Source organism: Cervus elaphus, chromosome 7, assembly GCF_910594005.1.
Source record: "Cervus elaphus chromosome 7, mCerEla1.1, whole genome shotgun sequence".
Taxonomy (NCBI): Eukaryota; Metazoa; Chordata; class Mammalia; order Artiodactyla; family Cervidae; genus Cervus; species Cervus elaphus.
The window spans coordinates 27,537,107-27,554,541 of NC_057821.1; the positions used below are offsets into that span (position 1 = coordinate 27,537,107).

Below are 17,435 nucleotides of genomic sequence, written 5' to 3' on the forward strand. Positions count from 1 at the left end.
TCATCTGCTGATGGACATCTAGGTTGCTTCCATGTCCTGGCTATTATAAACAGTGCTGCAGTGAACATTAGGGTTCACGTGTCTCTTTCAGTTTTGGTTTCCTTGATGTGTATGCCCAGGAGTGGGATTGCTGGGTCATATGGCAGTTCTATTTCCAGTTTTTTAAGGAATCTCCACACTGTTCTCCATAGCGGCTGTACTAGTTTGCATTCCCACCAACAGTGTAAGAGGGTTTCCTTTTCTCCACACCCTCTCCAGGATTTATTGCTTGTAGACTTTTGGATAGCAGCCATTCTGACTGGCGTGTAATGGTACCTCATTGAGGTTTTGATTTGCATTTCTCTGATAATGAGTGATGTTGAGCATCTTTTCATGTGTTTGTTAGCCATCTGTATGTCTTCTTTGGAGAAATGTCTGTTTAGTTCTTAGTTTTTGATTGGGTTGTTTATTTTTCTGGAATTGAGCTGCAGGAGTTGCTTGTATATTTTTGAGATTAGTTCTTTGTCTGGTGCTTCATTTGCTATTATTTTCTCCCATTCTGAAGGCTGTCTTTTCGTCTTGCTTATAGTTTCCTTTGTTGAAGCATGCTTGAATCTATCAATATGTAGTACTTTGAATTCTTCTGTGAACAGGTTGTACAGCTTACTGTTCCCCCTTTAATTAATGGGTTGAAAAAAGTAGTTTGTGCACACAAAAACAAACACACGCAAACAATCAGAAATTGGGTACTGCCTATCCAACCAGTAGCTACAGCAGCCATCCTACACTGTCAGTGAAGTAGAGCCACAGCCTGCGGGCTTACTCCCCAGGCACCTCTAAAATTTAAGGAGCTTGACAAATCCCCAAAGGTCTGGGTCCCTCAGAGTCCTGCTTCCTTTTCTGCCCTTAACCATAGGACTTGGAAGTACTAAGAGGCAATACACTGATTACTAGAATCATGCTCACAGTCAAAGCATTCTGCAATCCACCTGCCTCTGAAAACTCTCGTCTTCACTCACACCTTAATGTTGGTAACAGTTCTTTTCTTCCTCCTGATGCAGACACTACAGAAAAACCCAGATCCTTCTCCTTTCCTGAAACAAACAGTACAAGCTTTTACAAGTAACAGAAATCTACTGAGGTTGATAAAAATAAATACGTTTCATTCACCCCAGAATAAGAACTATATAAAGTAGAATGCTAACTCCTCTAAAATCCATCAGCCATCCATTTCCCTGGAAGATTCTGAATGACCAATGCTTCTGGTCAGACTCAGGATCCTCATAAATACAACTGGAGACCCACCTTCAGTTCTGGGTTCCTCTGCACTGATTCAATAAAATAACCCCCTTTTATTCTGCACAGTGATTCGGCCCTCATGCCCTTTAATAACCAAATGGTGTATAAACACCATAAAAGGGACTTCTCTGGTGGTCCAGTACCTAAGACACTGAGTTCCCAATGCAAGGGGTCTGGGTTCGATCCTTGGTCAAGAAACTAGATTCTACATGCCGCAGCTAAGAGGTCACATGCCACAACCAAGACCTGGTGCAGCAAAATAAATAAAAATCAACTTTTCCTTAAAAGTATAAAAAAAAATATTATTACCACCAGAAAATTCACTTCCCATGGCAAACTACAGCCTAATCAAAACTAGTTCAGAAATAGTCCAAGTCTAGCTTCTCAAACCTGAGTCCATGGCATGAACTGACGGTTGTTATACAGGCCCAGAAGTCTGTCTCCAGAGCAGGGGGACAAGACCCCCCAGCCATCCAGGCTGTACCTCAGAGGGCTCTGTCACGGGGAGTCTTCAGCTCCAGAAAGAGCCACAGCGAGGGTCCAGGACAGTGACAGGCCCTAGGGGGACACAGCCTCGGGGTTGCAGGGGAGCAGGGGAGACTTGGCCCCTGGAAGACCTTCAGCACCAGAGCCTGAGCTGAACCCCGCCCCTGGGAGGCTCACAGGCTCCTCCAGAGGAGGATTGCTAAGGGCAGCAGGGAGCCCCTCAGACCCTCCCACCTTGGAGCACACGGTCAGGGACACAACTCCTGAAATAATCATTAAGTATGGAAAGAGCGTCCCAGAGAAGGAAGCCTGAGAGAAGGAGAAAATGTGGGAGCCATCAGCCATGTTGTAGAAGGACACGTCCCCTTCCTGGTAATCCAGAAACACCCCCATCCTAAGCCTGGGGTGGGGACCCTGCATGAAGGATAGCACAGTCTGCTTTTCAGTACAGGCACAATATCCTCTTTCACACCTCCCCACAACCCAGAACCCCTTTTTTGGGGACTCTACGTACCAGCCTTTCCTGTTCACATCTTCCCTACAGACCCCCAGCATCCACTCGCTTTGGTCTCCATCCCTGATCTCCACCTCCCAGTAACAGCGCCCTGATGTGATGCCCTCAAAGCCCAGTACACTGCAGGTATCTCCAGAGGTCACACAGGAGTCCTTCAAGGTCACACGTGTCTTTTCATGAGAGATGACAAGGTTTGAATGGACAGATGCTGGATCCAGAGTGACAGCCCCTGCCGAGAAAGTTGTCTATCATTCAAGGTCCTCCCCTCCCCAAGAACACACAACCACCCCTCAACCCAGAATCCCAGCTGCATGGGAGGAGGCTAAGCACCCTGACAATAGAAACTTGTGATTCAAGTCTATGGGCCTCCAGGCAGGAAAAGGACCCACGAGACTGATTTCAGGGTGAGATATGTCACAGAGCCCTTGAGGACTAGCCTGCTCTCCAAGGGCTGAAGGATATCTATTTAGCATTCAATACCAGCCAAAGTCATCAACCCCACCTATGTGTGACTATCACCACCACATCCCACCCCACACTATTGATGGTGCCAGAATCTATATCACCACTGAGAACTGAAGGAGAGGCCACAGGGACAGCAGTAGGAAAGTCCAGAAAAAACACAAAGTCACTCACATTCCTGGAACTCCTCCTTCCGCCAATCTACAAGGAAAACACACGTTTCTTATCAGGGGTTCGCAAAGACTGTAAAACACACATTAGGCTGGGTACCTAGGGTGGGTACTGAAGCTGCTAATGAAGGATTTGTGGGGAAAATGTTTGAAAACATACACTTGATACATTTATTGCTCTTTTATACACACACATTCACAGAGAATGATCATTTTGCAACCTTTTGATGAAGACCTAGCCACAAACCTTAATACTCAGGGATTGAGAAGCAGGAGACTGACCTGAACAGAAAGATCTTTGTCATATTTGCCTACCAAATTATTCTTTCTCAAGGCCTTAGCCACGTATCTATAATGAAAGATAGGTTTTCTAGAGAAAGAATTGGGGAGATAAAAACTTTTGTTCACTAGTGAAGAACTGATGGAGCTGAACTTGGAGGTTGTGTCTGAGCCATGGGTAGAGAGAACACAACTGGCTAAGCTGAACTTGGAGGGTGACTAAGTGCCAGGAGAGAAGAGAGCTCAGCGTACAGCACTGGAGAAATCTGACCCACGTAGAAGACAATGCAGAGGTTTCCAGAGAGGGAGACGTTCAAACAAGGAAGCATGACAAGCGCTGAAAAGATGAAATACGAATAACTTCTTCGATTTTTGTAGGAACAAAACCATCCCTATAGATATGGCATATGGTGAAAATATTTTAAAATGCTGACTCTAGTTTCATGGTACTGTTTCCTTTTTGTTTAATGAAAGGTATAGAATAAAAGGTATACATTAAAATAGACATACATTAAAACACATGCAACTTAAATTTGGCAGAGAAGGTGAGAATGGTAAAAGAAGACCACACGATTGTTACTGTGTAGTAACAAATCCCTGCAGTAATCAGTAAGATGTCTGAGGTTTCTTCTCACCCATCTGGTGCCCAGGCCTCCTTCACCCTCTGGCTTCCCCACAGTCTCTCACTATCTGTATTCCTGACCCTAAACAGAAGCATTCCAAGCAGGAACAGAGCCTATGACATAGGCTCAGAGGGCACAGAGCCTTCACTCACCCCACTGCTAAGGGTCCTCGAGACCACCCTCACTGCACTAGCATCCTTGGAACCACACACCTGCCCCAGCCCCTCTGGAAGGTAGAGCTGGCCTCATTATCAGAGGCAAACTCATTATATGCTTACCTTAAAAGGGCTTAGGAATGGAAGTTTTTCTGAAATATTTTAAAGAGGACTCAAAGAGTCCATTAAATTTCATGTCACGAACTTTGAAAACTCTCAGTGCACTTCCCAGATTCACACCATGTGGCTGTGACTTTTGACCTTGTGACCTTTGGCCTCTCTTCATTCACTTGGTCCACTCAAAACCTCGACAGGGCATATCCCCCTCACATTCCTATACTTCCTTCACATCTCCTCCTCTCTTCCCTCTAATCTTTTCCTCAGTGATTTGTTCCCCTACCCCTTCTCCAGGAAGTAATTTAACCTCTCACTGTCTCCTTTTCCAGTCTTCTACATTAACCCTGAAAAGGGGAGGAGGAGCCTGAGCCCTTCAGACAAATATTCTCCTAAAATGGAAGGTGATGGTCGTGAATAATCCATCATATGTTACATTTTTAGTTTTGTGACCAAAAAACGCACTTTGGATTTTCCATATAATTTCAGATCTTTCACACCCTCATCCAAGGAGTCCATAAGTATCCCAAAGGTGGTGGACCCCAGAGTCAGAACATCTCCTCCTCATCAACCAAGGAGGCTTGGAGGATGAAAGCCAGCCTGGACATGGGGTCAGAACATGAGGAAGCAGAGAGAAGACCAATATTCCAGAGGACCAGGGAGAAACAGGGAAACCAAAACTAGAGCCCAAGAGAATAAGAATCGTCAAGCAAGAAGGATTCAAACCAAAGGTCCCATAAGCAAGCGAGCATGACTTCTGAAATCTTCCAGAGATGAGCAAATTCTGATCCACACAGTCATTACCCTGCTGCCAACCCTCCTCACCACTAATCCCTCCTAGTCCCTGTCACAAGAGGTCCCAGTTGCACCAGGTGTTTGGGGAGGGCGCTGCTAACCCTGACAGTGCCCTGCAATAGAGGACAGGCAGGATGGAGGCACACCTGTGTTCCGAGGAGGAGTCCCTGCAGTCTCCAGTTGGAGGTTACAAAGGTGACAAGAACACCAAGGACACCTACCCCACCCTGGTGTGGGGTCCCCTCAGGGAGAAGGGAGCAGAGTCTAGGTTGGGGAGGGGAGGCCACAGGAACTCAGCGCCACTTACCTGCATACAGCTGGGCCTTCCTCCAGGCTGAAAGGGAACACACTCTGGTAAGACCTCATCCATAAGAAACCTGCTCAGTGTGAATCCACTGGCCGTTGACTCCCCTCTGCTCTGCAGGTGAGACTAACTACAGTGGGGAAGAGGCTGGAGAGGAGGTGACCTCCAGCCACCTGTAGACACCAGGTAAGGTGGGTAATCCCCTGGAGCACAGGTCAGAAGCCTGCAGCTCTCTGGACTGACTTCCACCACTGTCCCACTGCTGTGTGACCTCTGGCTAGTTCACCTAATTGCTCTTCCCTCAAAATCCTTCAAAACTCCTGTTTCACCTGCTACTCCATGTTGCTACTCAGGCTCAGAAGCTGCTTGTTTGAATATATTTTAGGGGAAAAAATGATAAATTACTCCACTGTTTTACAATTAATTATTGCATCAGTATTTTCTGGAAAAATATATATGAAAATTTGAGATGGGGGATTTCTCCGGTGGTCCGGTGGCTAAGTCTCTGTGCTCCCAATGCAGGGGGCCCAGGTTCGATCCCTGGCCAGGGAACTAGATCCCATATACTGCAACTAAGACCCAGAACAGCCAAATAAAAATAATTATTTTTAAAAAATTGACATGAAGCAGGAATTTTAAAAGAACATAGATATAAGGTCAACTCCAAGGTAGAACTGGCCAAGCATTCCCAGAAGAACTCATTCTAGAGACACGTGTCATTTTTCTGGGCAGCCCATGACTTTTCCATGCATAGTCAGCCCAGGTATCCCTTCAATAACTTTCTCATCATCATCTTGAGGAAGTGGAGAAAAGAGACTCTCCCTGGATGGTGTGCTGGGATAGAGGAAGGAGGTCACACACAAACTTAATCACCATTTATTTGTGTTGCTCCTTCAGTGAAATCTCAGGGAATGTGGTTTTGGCCCTCAGGTACTGATCAAAAACCAGATGCATTCAGGCTACAAAGCTATCAATAATTTTCAGGTTGATCATGGTTGGAATAAGACCCAGGGTGTGTGAGAAACTCTGAGGTCATCATCGGAACCAAGTTCCCTGCCAGCACAGGTCTGCAAGGGGCCTAGGAGCTGGGTTCTGCCCCTCCAGCCTCCACTTCCACCTCACAAAAGGGGGTCCACATGTCTAGACAGAAACAAGGAAACGGACACCTTGGCACAGGTAAGACAGACCCAAGGACATCTGGAGAGTCACTCACCAGCCAGGTAAGCAGATTTCCTCCTCTCTGAAAAGCAAAAGACAGGAAAACAGGTGAGCTAAGAACCAGAATATCTCCTGTGAAGGGGGTGCAGAGAACTCAAGAGGAAAAGCAGAACTTACTAAGTTCTTCCTGAAGTTTAGCTGAAAGAGAAGGAAAACAAAAAAGCATGAACTCCAATCCCTAAGAAAAAGAATTCACAAAATACCACCTCTCTGTTTGTAACCTCTGGGGAAGACATTTCAACTGCAGACCCATCGGAGCCTCCACCGCTCCAGCTGTCCACCCAGGTCTCCCCAGCCACCTGCTCCAGACTGGGATTTCCCCAGACCCCTGGACTCAGACCCTGTGGTCAGCTCCTCCCTCTCAGCACCAGCGGCCACATTCACCAGCCTTGACCCGTCCTGCCTTACCTGCATCCTTCAGCACTTCCTCCTTTGTCTGACGGTCGTGCTCTCTAGTCTGGCACAGAATCTCCTTTTCTCGCATCTCCTGCACCTTCAAGGAATGTTCTCTCTTGGTGTAACATCCAGCCCCAAGGAGCAAGATCACCAGCACAGTCAAGCTCACCGAGAAAGCTACCTTCCAGGGAGAGGCCTGGGGGAAGAAGGGCTCTGTGGCCCAGCCAGACACCCCGTCAGGACCCCCGCCCAGGACAGCACAGCCCAGAACACCCAGGAACAGCCCTGCTGGCAGTCAGGTGCACCTCTGACCTGGGATGAAAATGGCCATGACCTTCTCGTGGCTCAGGACAGGGTTGAGGATGGAGCAGGTCACGTTCCCCACAGAGCTGTCTCTCACCACCAGCACCGCCTCCACACTGAACAGCCCTTCAGCATCCTGGGTGTGGGCCTCAGAGAACGCCAGGAACTTCTCTCCGCTGAGGTCTCTCCACTGCACCTGGGGCTTTGGGAACCACCCCGAGGCCATGCACACCACGCGGACCCCATCTTCCTCAGGCCCTGTGATGCGCACCTGAGGGGCAGAGCCCACACCTGCGGGAGGCAAGATGTAGAACCCAGGGACCCAGCAGTGCCTACATGTGCACAACTCTGGGGGGCGCCCTACACTTGGCATTCTGGGACCTCTGGGGGCAGTCTTCTCCCACAGGGAGCAAGGAGGCAGCCCTGCCTTGGGAATCATAAGGAAGGAGCATGGGGACCCCCAGCGTTTCAGAGGGCTGGGCCCCTTCTCCCCAGTCGTGCAGGTGGAAGGGTTGATGCCGTGTAAACAGGGGGAGGAATGTGGTCCCAGGTCCACCCTCATCCTTGACTCTCCACACTCCATACTCTCCCAGGGTGTCTGCTTCCATACCCACTGCCTCTCTTTGTAAATCACCAGGAAAATTAGGTCAGCTGACACCCCCATGCCCTGAACTCCGCTTCCTTCCATCCTCAGGTTTACCTCCACCTGACTCTTCACATATACTTCAAACTCAGAATTCCAGAACTAATCTGTGATTTGGCCGCATCTCTGATGGCTTGATTATGAAAATATTCCCACGTCTCCACTCATCTTTATCTCCAGCTCCCCGTCTGCCACACTCTTGTCCCCTCTGAACACCCTGCCCCTTCTTCTCTCCCACCAGCCATGAGGAACCCATGTGCGCCTAGAACACACCAGCCACACACCCTCCTCAGGCCATTAATGTTGGCTGTTCCCTCCCCTTTGAACTTGCAACCCACAGATGTCCAAGACACTGAATCTTTACCTCCTTCCAGTCTATGTTCAGATACACATTCTCCATCAGGACCAGCCTGCGCCACTGTGTAACACTGCAGCCTCGCCTCACCCCCAACCCCCAGTCCTGATCCTCTTCCCCTGTTTCACTTGGCTTCTCATCCTCAGCATTTACCACATTCTAACATCACCTATGATCTGTTTATTCAGCATGACTGCTTGATCTTCCACTTGAGAATATACAGTCATAACAACGGGGATCTTTATTAGGTTCTCTGTTGTATCTAAGGTGCTTAGAACAGGGCCAGACACACAGTACGCGCATGCTCAGTCGCTTCAGTTGGATCCGATTCTTTGCGACCATATGGACTGTAGCCCTCCAGGCTCCCCTGTTCATGGGATTCTCCAGGCAAGAATACTGAAGTGGGTTGCCATTTCCTCGTCCAGGGGAATCTTCCCAACTCAGGGATAGAATCCATGTCTCCTGCATTGCAGGTGGATTCTTTACCACTGAGCCACCTGGGAAGCCCAGACACATAGGAGGGACTCTATATATTTGCATTTAATGAATGAATGGATCAAAGAGCCTCCCTGCATCCTATGATAAATGCGGGGCTGAGTCATTACTTTCAGATTCCTCCCAGTTCCAACACCCCAAAACTCTAATCTAGTTACCCAAGTCACCAACCTGCCACCTTCAACTCCAAACCAGCCTTTTTGTAGAAGCCTCCCTTTCTGAAGAAGCAGGTGTACAGCCCATTGTCAGAAGCCTGGACCCTCTGGATGCGCACGGCAGCATATCCCTGGTTGAGGAGGTCCCCCACCAGTGAGGTTCGCCCTGCGTAAGGAGCCATCTGCTCCTCCTTCTGCTCCTGTCGGTTCTGATAGACGAACACGGCTTCCGAAAATTTGGAGCGGTACCACCTCAGCTCCATGTCCTCTGCACTCACAGCCGGAAATAGGGAGCAGGGCAGCACAGCTTCTCCACCCAGCACTGCCACGATGGGATCCAAAGGGCCAATCACCCGGAACTGCTCTGTGGACAAGGAGACGGCAGTGAGAGAGGAGGAGAGAGGCAGACCGAGGGCAGGGGACACGCAGCGTCAGGTGGGAAGGCCCCAGTGTTGGATGAGTTGGCCACAGGACTGATGGACTGAGCTTGATGACTCTGAATCTGGGCAACATCTCTGATCACATTTTTGTGACCCAGAAACAGTTTCAAGGAGAATCCCTCATCCTCCTATTCTCTTGGCCCCAGGCCCTTCTGTGAAGGCCTTCAGCGTGAATATGCAACAGAATCGTCATGTGATCAAGGGAATCACAACTGGCAGGGACCCCCTCAACCCCCCGTACACCTTCTGATATTGTAGGTCTGAGGTGGACCCAAAGATATGCCTTTGTAAATAGTTCCTCGAAGGCTGATACTGATGCTCCACAGACCACACTTTGAGAAACACAGCTCTATCCTGCCCCTCACTTCATGGGCAGGACTGAAGCCTGAACAAAGTACATACCCGGGGTCTAGGTCAGAAATTCTTGATCATTCAGCCACACCTGGGAACAACTCTGTTCCAGCCCTAACTTTCTTATGTGTGTTCATGACTTTCTCCTTGGCTCAAATGCGCGCCAAAAACCAGATCCAAATGCTAATTTCGTTAAAAAGCTGCCTTTCTTCTCATCACCCACAGGAACCCATATTCACCCCACTGACATCTTCCCAGAGCCTTTGTCCTTTTGAGACCTGATGGATGGGTCATGACATGACCCCTGTGCAAGACAGCCCTGCAGGATCTCTGAAGAAAGATTTCAGCAGCTCAGAGTTGGTCTGAGTCACCATTGTCTCTCACCTGGAGGACAATGGTACACTGGGCTCCCTGTGTGTCCTCTCCCCACTCCCATGGGGTGAGGGCTCACAATCAGCCCCTCACCATGAAGGACAGGCTGCTCTTAATAGCTATCCGCCTTGTCCCTGCTCGGCTCAAAGCCTTGCCATGGTTCCTCAGTCCCCTCAGTGGACCTCAGGCCCGATGGGGTCGACCCCCGGGGCTCTCTGACTCCTGCTCCTGGTCTCTCCCTCTCAAACACTCTGCTCCAGCCAAGACCTGCCTCCACAGTCCTTTGCGAATTACAGGCACACAGGCAGCTTTGCACTGGCTGTTCTCTCCTGCAGAAACCATCCTTCCACTGGAACGGTCACAGACTCACCTCCTCCTCCAGGTCTTTGTTCTCCTCTCACTGAACATGCTGGCGCCTGCTTCCCACCTCCCCACCCCTGGCTGCCTCCCTCCAGCTTCACTATTTCACTGCCCCTCCTCTCATCTCCTACAACAAACTGTCAATTACACTCTTCTGTGCATTTATTACTCACAGCTTCCTTCTACACTGTAAGCTCTATAAAGATAGGATCTCTCTGTTTTGTTCAAGAACAACACCTAATGGACTTCCCTGGTGGCTCAGACAGTAAAGAATCCACCTGCAATGCTGGAGACCCAGGTTCAATCCCTGGATTGGGAAGATCCCCTGGAGGAAGGCATGGCAACCCATTCCAGGATTCTTGCCTGGAGAATCCACATGGTCTGAGGAGCCTGGCCGCACCCAGTTCATGAGGTCACAAAGAGTCGGACTCAACTAAGTGACTAACACTTTCACTTTCTTACTGTCACATTTTTGTTCTTTTTATTTTATTTTGGAGGATAGCTGGTGGCTCAGTCGGTAAAGAATCCACCTGCAATTCCAGAGACCTCGGTTTGATCCCTGGGTTGGGAAGATCTCCTGGAGGATATCATGGCCACCTACTCCAGCATTCTTGCCTGGAGAATCCCCATGGTCAGAGGAGCCTGGCTGACCTCAATGGTCAGGTCAATGACCTGGCATGATGTTGCAAAGAGCTGGACTTGACTGAAGCAACTTAGCACACAACACATAGACATTTAACAATGTTGTGATAGTTTCAGGTGGACAGCAAAGGGACTCAGCTATAGGTGTATGTGTATCCACTCTCCCATGGTAACACTTTTCATAGTTGCCTTTTTTGCTGCAAGGCATGCATGACCAGGTATCCTAACCAGCAACAAACTTCTGCCTCTGCAATGGAAGCATGATGTCTTAAACACTAGACCCCCAGGCAAGTCCTGTTGCTTGACTTTTGAAAACATCAAAATCTCCACATTGGAAAACTGTCAAGGTCCCTTACTTTATGGTTTAGAGACTCTTCTCAATTATATAATGACAATTACTGCCTGGGAAAGCATCATAATTATCCTAGAGAAGGGGTTCCTCGAATACCCACCCACTGCTAGTGGAGAGAACCAGCCTAGCTCCTGGGGACCCACACAAGAAGGGGGTGGGAACACACTCACCTGTGGACTCCCCAGTGGGCAGCAGGAGGAGGAGGAGCAGGGAGGTGAGGTGGCTGAGCCCAGAGCTGTGGGAGAAGTCCTCCATCTCCTCAGAGCTGGGGAGACACAGGGAGGGAGACGGGGCTGGCCCAGAGCTCAGAGACCCCAGTGGGGAGGAGGCTCAGGGCCAGAAATAGTCCTGCAGGAGCAGAAACCCCCACAGGATCCCTGTGCTGATGAGGTGCTGGGCTCCCCACAACTCTGACACCCAGAGAGCATGGAGCCTGGGCTCCTCCCAGCCCTGGAGAAGCCTCTGTGGGGCTGAACAACCACGAGGTTTGCTTGGGAAAAGTGCCCCCCTTCCCTTCCCACCACAATGGCACCTGCAGCCCGGCCCACTCTGCCCAGAACACCAGGTGCTTCCTTTCCTAGCACAGGGGACCTGAGGTGGGACCATCCTGCGTCTTCCCATTATTCACAAGCACCAGCGATGCCCCGGGACAGCGGCCCAGACTCAGCTCCTCACCATGAAGCACAAGCCAGCTCCCACTTGGGGCCCCACTAACGTGCTCCTCAAGGGGACTCTGGGTCCATCAGAGGCACATGTGCTGCTTTTGCTGCTGGGTTAGTTCGCCTGGACTTCAACCCCACCCAGCCCTTTCCTGCAGGGACCAAGGACATGGCCCACTTCCAGGTGCCCAGTCAGTCCCCACACACAGCTTAATTCTCATCTGCACTGTCTTTGAAGAAGATTTCTGCATTGGGGTTGGACATCCCAGTGGAAACAGAGCAGCTGAGGAGAAAAAATGAGTCCTTGTCAGAGAAAAGACCTCAAAACACTTAATGTTTGAGGTGGGGGAGGAGGCAGCTTAGGGTCCTGGGAAGGACAGATGCTGGGGACTAAGCGCTGAGTCCTCCCCCCAAGACTGGGCCCCTGTCTGTCAAGTTTCTCAACCATCTTCATGTTATTCCTCATCTGCAAAATGAGGATATTAATGGCATTTCTATCTCAAGGTTTTCATGAGAATCACATGAATTTATATTTGTAGTCACTACATGGAATTAGAAAACAACCTATTACTAGTAAGTGCTATAGCAATAACACTAAAACAAATGAATGAAGGTACACCCCTCACTGTGGTGGTCCTGGGTCTCCCTAGAGCCACTCCATCATCCAGGACCACCCACCCTGCCCCCAGCCCCACCACCTCCTTCTCATACCCTGCTGCTTCCAGCTTGCTCTTCTTGCCCACAAGTGTCTTCAAAACCCACTTACCTGCTCTGAAAGGCCAGGACTTCAGAAGCGTCTCTAAACTCAGCAGCATGAGAAGGTTCAGGGACCCTGGCAGACCCCAAATCTGCCCTCAGAATTTGCACCTGAAGTTAGTCACTCAGAGCCCCAATCCTGATGCAGATCCAAGTCTGAGTTCCTCATGCCTGGGGGCAGGTGGTCTCAGGAGAGTGGAGAAGCAGCAGAGCCCGGCCCAGGGGTGTCTGCAGAGACCAGACCGTGGGACCCTCGGAAACGATCCCGGACAGCTCAGTCCGCCCTTCCCTGGTTCCTTCACTATTCGAAAGTGAAACCTGGATAAAGCAGTCCCAGCAGACTCTGCCCTGCCCTCTGGACAGTCACCCAGTTATCAAGAAGAAAACGGCCTGATCGGAGCAGCAACAAGAGAGTAGATTCAAGTAAAGTTGAAACCACCCTGAGAGGGACACATAGACACACAAGCTCAATAACCATTCTCGACCAGTGCTCCACTCCAGGTTGACAGGCGTCTGCCCTCGGAAGTGGGGCCATGGGTGGCACAGCCAAGACTAACATCTAGCCCCTGCCTGGTCTGTTCACACCAGCCACTCACCACTGAAACAATTCCACGTCGGCTGGCAAACTGCACAGGGCAGGGCCCCCAGCCTGGCTGATTTTTCTTCTGCAACAGATGACCCAGGAGCTCTCACAACCTGGCCCCGCCTGGGTTAACCTCAGACATCAGGTGGAGCTTCCAGGACCAGCGCCAGGCTGAACGGACAGTGCCCTAGGCTTGTTAAGATTGTGTGTCACCCATTGCCGGGGTACAGCCGTTCAGACCCCCTCCCTGCCCGCTCCCAGTGAATACCAGGCAAGGCCTGATCCTCTGGTCTCAGAAAAAAAAACTAAACCCAAGGAGACTGGCTTTTCCTCTTCAGCTCATCCCATCCTGCATTTTTCTTACCTAGTAAAGGGCACCTGTGTTCATTCAGTTTTCTCTGCCAGAAACTTGAGGGGCATCTTTCACACCCCACTCTCCCACCCAGTGTGCTTCCAAAATGTTGGATTTTTCACAAATTCATGTCAATGGCCACTACATACTTCCAAACCACCGTCAATTCTCCAGAGTCTCAAGGAGTCGTCTCCTCGTGGGTCTCCCACCCCATCTCCAGCCCCACCCTCTCCAGTTCATTTTCCTGCCCAGGTCATGAACCTCTTATTAGTAAGTTCTGTCACTGAGGACACTTAGTCCAGACCCCTCACAGAGGAGGGAGGGGTTACAGCTGCAGGGAGACTGCCCCCACCCACACATCCTCTCCCAGCCTTCAAAGCCAGCCCAGCCCATCCCCAGCTCCACAGGACTCCACAGGAAGCAGCAGCAAGCAGGGACCTTGGACTCAGAAATGTCCCAAGATTTTCTGACCAGAAAGCTTATCTCACTAGCCCTTTGAGTCCATGTTGGGAGGGGGAATGGGTGGGAATGACAAAGTAGAGGGAATGTTTAGCACACTGCAAGAACATTTTAACACAATGGCAAGATGGACAAAAACAGCCAACTTCACTGCCAACCCCCCACTCCTGCTCCTGCCAAGGCATCAGTGGTCCTGTGCCAGCTGCTTTAACAAGAAAGACTGCTCACTGGCCACAAATAATTTTTCTTTTTCAAATTATAAGTTATCCTAATGTTAGTAGGGTTATCCTAATTATAGTCAAATTCCAAGTTATCCTAATGTTAGTGGACTGTATAGTCCATGGAATTCTCCAGGCCAGAATACTGGAGTGGGTAGCCTTTCCCTTCTCCAGGGGATCTTCCCAACCCAGGGATCGAACCCAGTCTCCCACATTGCAGGCAGATTCTTTACCAGCTGAGCCACAAGGGAAGTCCAAGAATACTGGAGTGGGTAGTCTATCCTTTTTCCAGATGATCTTCCTGACCCAGGAATCGAACCATGGTCTCCTGCATTGCAGGCAGATTCTTTACCAACTGAGCTATGGGGAAGCCCTTTTTTCAAATTACAAATTATCCTAATGTTAGTGGGGTTAATATTTTACTTTCCTTTTTAACACACATAACAGATCTAAGCCATAAAACAAATGTGAATGTAAAATGAATTGTAATTTTAAAATGTGACAGTTTATAAAAAGTATTACATCCGTTTTCTTAAAGATATAATTAATAAATTAATTGACAGTGTTAAGGTGAAAAGTTCACTGTACTACAGGAAAAAGTTGAAGAACTGTTTTCTGCTTATTTACTTAAAGACACACAAACACAAGCACACACAAAGTGATGGCTTGTTTTGACTTTACAATTTGTCCTTTCTTCTCTCAGCACAGTGATCCTGGCTGGTGAGCAAGATTTGCCCTGGAAGTCTGCTGGGCAGAACCCAAGGGCACAGCTGGGGCCAAGACCTTCCTCTGAACCTGTACTTCTGCCCCTTCTCTGAGTAAAAACAGCTCCTCCCAGAACAGACTGTCATCTCCAAAACTAGAATATCCAGCAAACGCAGCTCAGGACACCCTTAGGCCCCTCAGTCCTTCCTGAGAGTGAGCACTGCCTGGCCCACCCAGAGATCAGCTGCAAAGCCCACCTGGCCCACAGCACCAACCCCACCACCCTCTGAGTAGACAATCCACTCTAATTCGAAAGTCTGAGATTCCTTCCAGGGGACATATCTCCCACTCAAGCCCTGAGATGTGCAAAGGTAAAGGAGGGAGACTGGGGAGGAAGACAGTCTTATAGAAAATGTAATAAATTTTATTAATTTGATGAATAGCAAAAGAAAATAAAAGATTAGAAGGAAAGGAACCAGAAAAAGATAGTGTAAGGGAGGGAGGGAGGCAGGGACGGAGGGAGGGAAGGAAGAAGCAAAAAAGGTAGGGGTAGGATCCCCTTGGCATTCAGCCCTGGCAGGTCTGCCCAGAGTGTGTCAAGCACATTCCCCAGTCACTGAGATGCCAGTGAATTTTGCAGAGATGAGTTACTGCACTGCCCACATGCGTGACTCACTCAGTGACCTGGGAAGTATTTACTCACTCTCCCAATCCCCTAGGTCAAGCCCACCCATGGCCAAGGGTAAATCAGGCAAGTCCTGCTTGGAGGCATTTGAGTACCAACTTCTGGGAAAGGACTGAAGTTCTGGCACTTTGGCCTCCATCCGTGAGAGAATCAGAGGAGAGAGGTCTGGGGTAATAGAGGCAGGAGCAGCCTGACCAACCCTGAGAGGCTGGTTCTAACAGTCCCCAGGATGCCCACCCTGTTCCTTCATGTCAGACTTGTCTCCACAGGCCGAGTTGTGGGCTAAAGCCCTGAGGCCAGGCCCTGCTCTCTAATGATGTCACCAAATACTTAGGCACACTGTTCACCCAGTGCCATTTTGCTCTGAACATCACATACTTTATTATAATCCTCAGAGGAAAGTCTTATTTCTTCATTTTACAGCTGAGATGAGAGACTCATGAAGGGACCTGACCAGGGTCATGCCCTTGTGTGTCAAACCCACAGGTTCCAGGCCCCCCTAAAGCTCAGATGAGTCCTAAACAGGAGCCCCCAAGTAGGGGCGAACCCGCCCCAGAGGTGCTCTATTGATCTGAGGGCAAGAAGGGAGGCAGAAGAAATGTTAGAAGTTCTACTATAAATGCTCTAATCGATCTATTTTAGTGTGTTATTTGTGTTGATTTTTACAACATGTACAACATTTGTGTGTATATGTTAGACATATGTTAAAAATACATTACTGAAAGGAATGCATGATCTAGAAAGTCTGGAGACCCAAGCTCCAAAATTTCGCTCCAGAAATCCTCTCTAAAGCAGCAGGTTTCAGAGAGGGAGGCAGCAGCACCACCCTGTAGCAGCTCCCTGGGAAGTAGCCCAGAAAGAGGACGCTACCTGGGTGGAAGGAGAAACCAGGGGGGCCAAGAGCCGGGCTGCGCCGCTGAGTCAGCCCAGGTTCCACCGGGTTCTGCTGCCCCCTTGTGGCCAGCGCGGTGGACTGAGAAAGGGCTTCTCTGGTGAAGGACGCTGAGGGAAGGAAGGAAAGGAGATCCAGACAAGGAATGTTAGAAAAATAGACACCGACACAGGAAGCCAGACACAAAAGACTGCAGGCTACAGAGTTCTTCATATATGAAGTTAAATAATACGCAAAATGTGTCTGTCACAGAAGTCAGATGAGGAGGTCCCTGGCTTGCTGTAAGGTTTAGGGTTAGGGACCTAAGGGACTGTCCTAGGGTGGAGGGACTTAATTCAAATACTTATTGACTTCCTGAAGAGTTAGCTCTTATTTATTTTATTTATTACTTTTATTTTATTTGGTTATTTTTAATAAAATAGTATTGTTTTAAGAACAAAATGGAGTTCCCACAGGAGGGTGTCGCGACAGTATCAGCATCTCTGTCCAATCCAGTCCCCACTCACCAGTCATGCCCCAAGGCTCCCCAGTCTTACTGTTCCCCTAAAGTCTGAGAAGGGAGGATCCCCCCTTTCATGGACTGGTCCGCCAAACCCCTCCTAAATACACATTCATGAAAGCACGCATGCATACACACACACCCTGACTTTGCAAAGGCCCAGCCTTGGGTCTGCCATTTCCTCCAAATGGAATTCTTTCTTCCTTCATCTGCCCCCTCACCTTTCACCTCTCCCGGCATCCCTAATAGAAACTTATAGGACACACTCCCCATAATCACTGGCTCAGTGGGCATTTGTTGACAGCCATGGCAGGCAACTGGGGAAGACAAAAAGGCATGCTCAGGCAGCCTCACAACATGGCCAC

General features: G+C 49.4%; 1 protein-coding gene across 3 annotated transcripts; it reads right to left on the reverse strand.

Moving 5' to 3' along the window:
• Positions 1–1,561: 1,561 nt before the first annotated feature.
• Positions 1,562–13,018, reverse strand: LOC122697226 (butyrophilin-like protein 1). Of its 3 annotated transcripts, XM_043907765.1 has the most exons (11): positions 12,688–13,018; positions 12,129–12,204; positions 11,433–11,527; positions 8,762–9,109; positions 7,107–7,388; positions 6,807–7,007; positions 6,516–6,536; positions 6,394–6,420; positions 5,184–5,210; positions 2,915–2,941; positions 1,562–2,507 (listed from the first exon to the last, which is right to left on the reverse strand). In XM_043907765.1, the coding sequence occupies exons 1-11, from the start codon at positions 12,734–12,736 to the stop codon at positions 1,837–1,839; spliced, it is 1,824 nt and encodes a 607-aa protein (XP_043763700.1). In that variant the 5' UTR covers positions 12,737–13,018; the 3' UTR covers positions 1,562–1,836. The 3 variants fall into 3 exon arrangements, with proteins under 3 accessions (XP_043763700.1, XP_043763701.1, XP_043763702.1); XM_043907766.1 differs by lacking the exon at positions 12,129–12,204 and having other exon boundaries at positions 8,762–9,104; positions 12,688–13,017; XM_043907767.1 differs by lacking the exon at positions 12,129–12,204 and having other exon boundaries at positions 12,688–13,017.
• Between the last annotated feature and the right edge of the window lie 4,417 nt (positions 13,019–17,435).